General features: G+C 35.2%; 2 protein-coding genes across 2 annotated transcripts; both read left to right on the top strand.

The window, feature by feature from the left end:
* The first annotated feature begins 606 nt into the window (after window positions 1-606).
* Window positions 607-6,062, top strand: LOC123924811 (ethylene-overproduction protein 1-like). The gene is made up of 4 exons (XM_045977783.1): window positions 607-3,627; window positions 3,973-4,264; window positions 4,615-4,924; window positions 5,153-6,062. The coding sequence occupies exons 1-4, from the start codon at window positions 1,568-1,570 to the stop codon at window positions 5,380-5,382; spliced, it is 2,892 nt and encodes a 963-aa protein (XP_045833739.1). The 5' UTR covers window positions 607-1,567; the 3' UTR covers window positions 5,383-6,062.
* An 855-nt stretch (window positions 6,063-6,917) lies between these two features.
* On the top strand, window positions 6,918-7,682 carry LOC123922016. The gene has a single exon (XM_045974760.1). The coding sequence runs from the start codon at window positions 6,918-6,920 to the stop codon at window positions 7,680-7,682; it is 765 nt and encodes a 254-aa protein (XP_045830716.1).
* The last annotated feature ends 2,370 nt before the right edge of the window (window positions 7,683-10,052 follow it).

The following is a 10,052-nucleotide window of genomic DNA, read 5'->3' as shown; positions in this document are numbered from 1 at the left end:
AAGTCAGTAAAGTTTGAGTGGTGTTAATTAAAGAAAAAATGAAGAAGGTAGTGGGAGATTAGATGATGTGAAAAAATGATATAGTGTGAAGAGAGTATGATAAAAATATGTTCCTTATCTAATCTAATGGTCAAAAACTAACTTGACTATGGTGGAGAAATTTGTCACTTGACCATGCTAAATGCAACCATTGCTCATGGTCAGATTGTGGTTGTGTGTATAGGAATCTTCTCCCACTTAAAATTTTGTTCATTGGTCATGGTCAAATCCTAATTGTTTAATTAGGAGATTAGAAATTAATATATCAGAGCATAAACAAAAACGAGAGTTTTTGCCTCACTTAAAATTTTGTTCATTGGCGTTGCACCTCACGATCTTCTCTACTCTTCTTTCTATAGAGTTTTTGCCTTACGTTAAAACGAGCTCACTCCGGGTCATTTAACTGAGGAAGAATGGAAAATTTCTCATCCCACCTACCCACTTTCTCACCCACCTCCTGTTTTTTCATTTTTGCCTTTGGTCAAAAAATTCGGAACGCGTTTTCCGAATTTTTTTGCCTTTAAAAACAACTTCGAAATGTGTTTTTCGAATTTTTTCCAAATTTGAACTAAAAAAATTCGGAAAACGCGTTCCGAATTTTTTGACCAATGGCAAAATTGGAAAAACCAGGGGGGTCGGTGAGAGAGTGGGTAGGTGGAATGAGAAATTTTCGAAAAAATATGTACTAACTCAACAGTCCTGACAATAGTTGTCTTCATAGCACCCCCTCAATAAAACATTTATCTCGACTATCAATAGCAGTTCCGTAACACCACATCAAAACATTCCTTGATTATTATTTTTTTGGTCAAGTCCTTGATTTTTATTTTGACGCATGCTAATCCTTGGTTAAATTTTCAAAAATAAATTACTTTTAAAATACTTTGATTTTCTTGGCTGAGATTGCTGTCAAATCCGTCAAAAAACATATAAATTGGCAAATTCATATTTAAATATTATATTTATATATTTAGACAACAAAATAGCGGGGAATATGGATTCTCTGCAGTCAAAAAATGACCGCAGGTAAATCACAGTCCTTAGATCTAATAAATTTATGTTGATATATTGATCAAATGGTAGATAATGAACTGACCGCATGAATTTACCGGTCCCTGACTGCATGGAATTCATGTCCCAAAATAGCTGCAAAATATTACAGAGAGAAAGAGAGAGTGGCCGTTTGAACGGCCACCACCATCTCCACCTCAACACACCTGGCTGGCCACTCCTCCATCTCTCTTATTCTCTTTCCCCTCCTATTTTCTGCTTTCTCTCTTTTCCTCCAAAAAAAAAAAAAAAACAAAAAAAAAAGGAGGAAAAAAACAAAACAACAATCTGGGTTAACCCCATCATAAAAAAAAACAAATATTTTCTTCTTCCAATGTCACCACCACGTTAAAACATAAGAAAAATCATTTTTTTTATTCATTTTTGGTTTTTTATATTTTTGTTGGTGTTTTTGTTATTTTTAAGGTTGTTGTTGGTTTATGTTGTTGATGTCAAAGTTGAATTATTGAAGAAGAAAATGCAGCACAATATTTTTACTACAATGCGTAGTTTAAAGATCATGGATGGTTGCAAAGGTTCTCAGGTTTATGCTGTCCACCGTCCTTCTTCTGGTGGAGGAAGTGGTGGAATTGGTGAAAAGCTTCTTCAACAGCTTCATGATCATATTAAAAGTCAAACCTTTAGAAGCAAATCGGTTCGAAATTACCAACCACCAAATCAGACACCGAATCATACACCGAATCAGACACCGTCTGAGGTTGTTGCTGAGGGTTCTCTTTTGCCTTATGGACTTCCTATGACAGACCTTCTTGAGCCGAAGATTGAGCCGTTTTTAAGGCCGGTTGATTTCGTCGAAAGGCTAGCTGAAATTCATAATAAGATTGAGAATTGTTTGGAGGTTGATAGGTCTGAGGTTTATTTGGAGCATTGTACCGTTTTTAGGGGATTATCCGATGCCAAATTGTTTCGTAGGAGTTTGAGGTCAGCACGACAACATGCTGTCGATGTCCACAACAAAGTCGTGTTGGCCTCATGGCTTAGGTATGAGAGGAGGGAAGACGAAATGATTGGTTCTTCCTCGATGGATTGTTGTGGAAGGAATATTGAATGCCCTAAGGCTACATTGGTGGCAAATGGGTATGATCCTGAATTGGTTTATGATCGTTGTTGCTGTCGTCGTGATCGTGAGGGTGAGGATGAGGATGAGGAGGATTTAATGACATTGGTTGTTGATGATCAAGAATGCTCTACGTCGGATGAGGATGATGGAGGTGGGGATATGTCATTTTGTATTGGTGATGATGAAATTAGGTGTCATAGGTTCAATATGGCTTCACTTTCAAGGCCGTTTAAGACAATGTTGTATGGGGGATTCATAGAATCAAGGAGGGAGAAGATAAATTTTTCGAAGAATGAGATTTCTGTTGAGGCAATGAGGGCTGCCGAGGTTTTTAGTAGGACAAAAAGTTTGAGCACCATCGAACCTAATGTGGTTTTGGAGTTGTTATCTTTGGCGAACCGGTTTTGTTGCGAGGAGATGAAGTGTGCCTGCGACGCGCACTTGGCGTTGTTGGTTTGTGACATGGAGGATGCCTCATTGCTCATCGAGTATGGACTTGAGGAGACTGCATATCTTTTGGTTGCAGCTTGCTTGCAGGTGTTTCTGCGGGAGCTACCCGTTTCAATGGAGTGTTCATGTTTTGCGAAATTGTTTTGTAGTCCAGAGGGCAGGGATAGGCTTGCTACGGCAGGGCATGCGTCGTTTGTGTTGTATCATTTCTTGAGTCAAGTGGCCATGGAGGAGGAGATGCGGTCGAACACAACCGTGATGCTGTTGGAGAGATTAGCAGAGTGTGCAAAAGATGGGTGGGAGAAGCAACTAGCATATCACCAATTAGGTGTTGTTATGTTTGAGAGAAAAGAATACAAAGATGCACAACATTGGTTCGAGGCAGCAGTGGAGGCAGGCCACGTTTATTCGTTAGTTGGAGTTGCAAGGGCAAAATATAAACGAGGCCATACATATTCGGCATATAAGTTGATGAACTCCCTTATTAATGATTATAAACCTGTTGGTTGGATGTATGAGGAAAGGTCTTTGTATTGTATTGGGAAGGAAAAAATGATGGACTTGATCTCAGCGACCGAATTAGATCCAACACTTTTGTTTCCTTATAAATTCCGAGCTGTTTCTTTGCTTGAGGAGAACAGGATTGGAGCTGCCATTGCAGAAATAAACAAAATACTTGGTTTCAGAGTTTCTCCTGACTGCCTTGAGTTAAGGGCTTGGTTCTTGATTGCCACGGAGGATTACGATGCAGCACTTAGAGATGTTCGGGCAATTTTGACATTGGACCCAGATTATATGATGTTCCACGGGAATATGCACGGTAATCACTTGGTAGAACTACTTGGTCCTGTTGTTCAGCAGTACAATCAGGCTGATTGCTGGATGCAATTGTACGACCGATGGTCCTCTGTCGATGATATTGGTTCATTGGCTGTTGTACACCAGATGTTAGAAAACGATCCGGGGAAAAGTCTTTTGCGTTTTCGGCAATCTCTCCTTTTGTTACGGTGAGTGTAATCCTTATACTGCTAACTAAATTCTATGTAGTGTCATAAGTTTTAATCTAGGCCATTTTTTTAATTTTTTTTTTGTTATTTATATTCATTGCTTGCGGAATGAATGAAAAGCTGACATCTACTTCTCTATAGACTGCCAGGGCATATGTTTACTGCAAAGAACAAATTTATATTTTATTAGTTTTTATAATCCGATTTTCTCTAGTTTTTAGATATTTATTTCGTTTAGAAAGTGTTTTATGACATCAACTTGGGGAGACGATTAGTCTCATATATCTTTATCATTTTATGCACAAATCTGATTACTGCAAGTGTTGACTTTCCTGAATCTTTCAGGCTAAATTGTCAAAAGGCTGCCATGCGTAGTTTGCGGCTGGCTAGAAATCATTCTACTTCTGACTATGAAAGGCTTGTCTATGAAGGATGGATATTGTATGACACTGGTCATCGTGAAGAAGCACTAGCAAAGGCTGAGGAGTCCATTTCTATTCAAAGATCATTTGAAGCTTACTTTCTCAAAGCTTATGCATTGGCCGACTCAAGTCTTGATTCAGAGTCTTCAAAGTATGTTATCCATCTCTTGGAAGAAGCTCTTAGATGTCCTTCAGATGGTCTTCGGAAAGGACAAGTAAGTACTTTATGTTTTAGTGTAAAATTTTGATTCTTATATGTGCGAGGCGTTATTACAATAGTCCCTGAATGTATGAAAATTACAAAAACATAAATGCACATTTCTTTAGTTAGTTTGGTCCTCGAATGTGTCTTCCGTTAGTCAATTTGTTCCATAAAATTACTAACAAAAGATACACTTAAGGATGTTTTTGCAATTTCTATATAATCAGGAACTATATTGTCAGCATCTCGCACATTTAGGGACCAAAATGAATGTTTACTCTATATTTTACTTTGGATTATGCATGTTAACTTGATTTCAATGCCGAAGTGTATTTATTATTGTCGTTTTATTTTAAACTATAGGCACTGAATAATCTCGGGAGCGTCTACGTAGATTGTGATAAGCTGGACCTTGCAGCTGACTGCTACATGAATGCACTCAATATCAAGCATACACGAGCGCATCAGGGGTTGGCGCGTGTATATCATCTTAAAAATCATCGCAAAGCTGCATATGATGAGATGACAAAGCTAATAGAAAAGGCTTGCAACAATGCATCAGCTTATGAGAAACGGTCGGAGTATTGTGATCGTGACATGGCAAAGAGCGATCTTACTATGGCAACACTGTTGGATCCTCTAAGGACTTATCCTTACAGATATAGGGCAGCAGGTGAGTCATATACATACCAATGGTTTATTATACGTATCAAACCATACTATTGCAGGGTGCATGTTCAGCTGGGTTTGTTATACGTATGAAGTGAAGGATTTTGTGTTTATCCTTGTTCAGGAATATAACTTATTAGTGGTCCTTTGTTGCTTTATATTCTCTGAATTTTTCTCTGCACACACACATACAAGCTTATTATGTTCTGACTTTGGAAACTCTGTTTACCAGTTTTAATGGATGATCATAAGGAAGCTGAAGCAATTGAAGAGCTTTCAAGAGCCATTGAATTTAAGCCAGATCTGCAACTATTACATCTTAGAGCAGCCTTTTACGATTCAATTAATGATTTCGCTTCTACCATCCGAGACTGTCAAGCAGCACTTTGTTTTGATCCTGGATACGCCGAGACGCTTGAGCTTTGTAATAAAGCACGGGAGCGGATTAAAGAACAAAAGTGAGAGGATCAGAGATTGGAAAGAATCCATGTTTTTTCTGAGTGTTCCCTATGAACACAAGACTATTCTCGCCAACCTGTACCATTGTCAAAACATGAAAGACCAGTAATCATCAGTGCTATTCATATGTTAGCTTCTGTCTCCAGCAAAATATATGGTTTATATCTTTCAACTGGCCTTCTGGATACATGACTACAGAAAGGAAAAGTTTAGAAAGCTCATTTGAGTTGAAACAGAAAGGGAAAGTAGAGAAGGATAGCTTGTAAATATATGTAATGACTTGTGTTCTATGTATTACCGACACTTCAGAGTCAGACCCTAGCACAACACTGACACATGTATATAGTTACATTCAATTTTTTTCAATTTTTTGATTTATTATCAGCGTGGTCGTGTCAGTGTCGTGCCCTGTGTTTGTATTTGCTTCATAGGATGGTAAGGTAGTGCACACAGTTGCAGCTGTATTGTTCCCCTATCCACACCATGAAGAATGGTGAGGAGAGTTCCCTGTTAGACAAAACATGTACATGAAAATTCAATTTATGTTGAATCCAAGATTTAGATGTTGTAACATTGTCACTTCTCTGTTGTATAAAGCACAATTTTTCCTTGGCGAATTTATGTTTGTTATGAGTTCTTTTTGGAGAAGCTATATCCATATCCAGATATTTTCAGTTTTTCAACCGTTAATTCATCTATATTTTGTATATTTTTTTGTTTATATTGTTTTTAAACTTCATCTTACCTTGTAAATTTTTGAATATATTATGTAATTCACAACCAGACTTAGATATCTACAGTCCTGATTCTAACCTTGGCTTGAAAAATCCGTAGTCAAATTTACATACGCCACAGTCGAACTCTGAGTTACCAAAATATTTTTCCTCGAGAACCGGAGGGTTAAGACTCTACAGTCTCTCAAGCCAAATCTAAGTTGAATTGATATAACAGCAGAGAGTGTTGATCTTTCTGTCGTTAATTTTTTCAACTATTCAGATTTGAGGAACCGGAAACGACCTAGCTGGGTACACAACCATGTCGATTATTTACGACGCGGACAACCATGCATAGTTGTATACCTGACATTCTTAAACTTTATTCTTTCCTTTTATTGGTTCACATGCATCCCTCTTCATTTTTCAACCTGTTTTTTTTACTGTGTAAGCTGAAACTATCTTGTAATAAGTTCTTGTTCCTTGTTTTTGTAATAGTCTCTACCCACGTGGAAGTGCTTTTTCCACACACCTGTGAACACATAAAAGCAAAAGCTTAGTATTAATTATTTTCACGAGATATCCATATATTCAACTGCTACTATTTATTCCTCCAACAAACTAAATGTGATATCCACTCTAATACCAATTTTTGACAAATCTTTTGTGCTAAAGTTTATCTCAGATATACTCAATCTAGTCATTGAAGTTCATCTTAGCAGAGACAAAGAAGTAGCAGAAGAACAAGAATAAGAAGGCGGTTTTCGTAACCAAACCATGGATCGTTCCAAACGACATAGAAAGTTAAACTTAAATGCGCCGATAATGTCAACAAGGCGATTTGGTTCAGTTTTTGCAGATACGTCGTCAAGTTCATTAGGTGGTACATTTCAAAACACAAGTCAAAGAGTTCCATTTTCATGGGAGAAAGAACCGGGAAAACCGAAAGATTGCTCCAAATTACCTCCCTGTCATCGTTGGTTTCCACGTAAAGAATCGGCCAACCAACCTTATGTAGGTAATGGTTATGACGACCGGGATGACATTGACAATAAAGACGATCTTTTCTCAGATGCTATGGAGGATGTGTTTTCTTTATCAGAAGCATTAGATATTGTTCAAAGAAAATCAGAGAAAGCTCATAGTGATAACAATGAGGGTTTGAAGTTAAAGCTTGCAGAGTGTAGTGGCTATCAATCTCCAACTTACTTGATCAACCGTTTTCTTCCGGATGCAACCGCTTTGGCTGCATCATCATCTGCTTTAAATTTTCATAATGATTTTGAAGAGAATATTTGTAATACTTGTAGTTATCCAGAATGCTATTTATCTGAATCAGGTAGACATTCACATTCATATGCTTATGCTTCTGGTTCTTCTTCTACTTCTCCAAAGGGTTGTGGTCTTGAAGTTCTATTCCCTTGGCGAAATATGAAGCATAAGTTTTGTTCTATAGAGAGCCCTGTCTTGCCATGCTCCGCGACTACGAATCTGCAGAAACATCAGCAGCGCAACTTGAGAGAGTCGAAACGGAAAAAACATCAGTCATCAGGCTACATTCCTTGCACAAATGTGAAGAAAGATGTTTGATGAGTTGAGATAGTTTCTTTTTGGTCTAGACCCTCCGTATAATTTGAGCTGAGTCGGGTGGACTTAGAGAGGACGGTAAAGTTTTCATGATATCATTCTTTTTTTTCATAAAACTTGAATTCAAAACCTTACATAGGGTAGAGAATCAAACTCATTACGACTTGAACCAACGAGAGTTGGTTAGTCGAAATAGTTGTTTCATTCGTTCGATCTTTTTACATTTATCCAAAATCTTTTTTGTATATATCTGTATCTAATGCTATCTTCTTAAGCCATATGCACTTGTTATAATATTATAATGCTATTTTTTTTTTTTGACGAAAAATTATAATGCTATCTTCTTAAGCCATATGTTATTATAATATTATAAACATGAATACAAAAAATGATTCAAAAATTTGAAAGTATACAAGAATTTGATTAAAAGTAGGGATCAAAAATTGTGATAGAAAATTTTTCAGGACCAAAAAGTGCGCCCTCGTTGCCTCAACATAAATCTCATTCTTTGAAAAATTTATCTTCTCCCTCCTTGATTCTATGAATCCCCAATACAAAATTGTCTTAACGGCCGCGAAAGTGAAGCCATATTGAACCTACGACACCTAATTTCATCATCACCAATACAAACTGACATATCCCCGCCTCCATCATCCGAGGTAGAGCATTCTTGATCATCAACAACCAATGTCATTAAATCCTCCTCACCCTCACGATCATGACTACATAAACAACGATCATAAACCAATTCAGGGTTATGTTTAATTTTATCATTTCAACCAAAATCTAAAAAAAAAAATAAAAAAAAAATTGTCAATTGAAAAGTATTTATTACACAATTTAACTATCTGTAAAATCGATAAAATCATGTTTAATTTTATCATTTCAACATAAATCTTTTTTTTACAAGTATTTTAATAAGGTTCAATATTTGGTTTATATTATAGATCAAATATATCAATTATTCTAAAGGTGAATTTTTGCTTATAGTAGTCAGCAAAGAACAATGTCTCTTATTTTATGAACATGTGCGAGAATAAGAAAGGAAAAAGAAAAATATACAAAAGAATAGATGAAAACGTGTGAGCATAGAAAGGAAAAAGGAAAATATACAAAAGAATAGATGAAAACGTATGAGAGAAGAAACATAAGTAATTAGATTTTGATAAAATAATAGAATATAAAAAAATTATGCAATTATTCAAATTTAATAAGTTATTTAATAAATAATACTCCACCCGGTCTTAAATATAAGATAAATTTTACTTTTTAGATTAATTGAGAACTTAATGTATCTGGACCATATTATGAACCATATACTTTAGATTCTTAATGAATCTAAAAAGTAAATTTTCTCTTATATTTAGGACTAGAGAGAGTAGATACATAAATGTAATAGGGGTTACATAAAAAATAAAATAACAGGGATTAAAATTTACATTACAATCACTTTATATTTCAATAATATATAATATTCATTCTTACATGACATGCATGATTTAAAGAGTCATATGAAAAAAATAATGTGACTAATATTATTCTTTCCAAGATCTATTGTGGGTATGTAGTTGTTGGTTTGTTGGGAAAATCAACACTTTTCAACGTGTATATTTTCAACCAACACCAACAAGATGTGATATTGAAATACACGACTATAGTCATATTTAATTCATAAGAATGAGAGAAAATCAACTGAGTGTGAATTATCTAATATTTAAAATTGATTTTTGAATTTAAAAATAATAATATATTTTTTTTTATATTTTTTTTAATTAATATTCATAACACTTAAATTTCTAGATTAAAAATTAAACAGGTATAACCACCGCTCCATAATATATATGTTCTTAATCATGTAATTAAGAAATTAAAATCAATTATTTACTGTTTATGGAATTTAATTATTCTAAATTAATTTTTCTTATTTTAATTGTGAAATTCCCGGAATGAGGGGTGAAAACTATAAGGTTTGGAAGGAGAGTATTCTTCTTCACTTAGGTTGATGGATATTACTTATATTGTTCGAAAACACAGACTGCCTTTTGTTACTGAAACTAGTCTTTCAGATGATGTTGATCATTATGAAAAATGGGGTCGATCTAATCGTCTTAGTATAAAGTTCATAAAGACCAACATCCCTGCTAGTATCCATGGTTGTTTTGGTCAGCATGATAATATCAAAGCATTATTCGACTATTAAAGACTTATTATATCAAATTTAACCTTACGTTAAGAATTTTTAGGTCAATTCGTATACTAAGATTCAAAAGAAAGACAAAAATGAAAATAGCTAAGTCAAAATTTTCAATTTTTATGACTGTAATTTTGATAAAATGGAGCTTGAAGAAGAGGGAGAAGATGTAGTGAATCTGA

Source organism: Trifolium pratense, linkage group LG4, assembly GCF_020283565.1.
Source record: "Trifolium pratense cultivar HEN17-A07 linkage group LG4, ARS_RC_1.1, whole genome shotgun sequence".
NCBI lineage: Eukaryota > Viridiplantae > Streptophyta > Magnoliopsida > Fabales > Fabaceae > Trifolium > Trifolium pratense.
The sequence above is the reverse complement of the archived record's forward strand: the minus strand, read 5'-3'. Positions and strand labels throughout refer to the sequence as shown.

What these genes read in the sequence shown, in the direction of transcription:
- LOC123924811 (XM_045977783.1), top strand. Translation starts at nt 1,568, where the DNA reads ATGCAGCACAATATTTTTACTACAATGCGTAGTTTAAAGATCATGGAT. An exon ending in CAATCTCTCCTTTTGTTACG is followed by an intron (nt 3,628 to 3,972) that starts GTGAGTGTAATC and finishes TGAATCTTTCAG; the next exon opens with GCTAAATTGTCAAAAGGCTG. An exon ending in TTACAGATATAGGGCAGCAG is followed by an intron (nt 4,925 to 5,152) that starts GTGAGTCATATA and finishes TCTGTTTACCAG; the next exon opens with TTTTAATGGATGATCATAAG.
- LOC123922016 (XM_045974760.1), top strand. Translation starts at nt 6,918, where the DNA reads ATGTCAACAAGGCGATTTGGTTCAGTTTTTGCAGATACGTCGTCAAGT.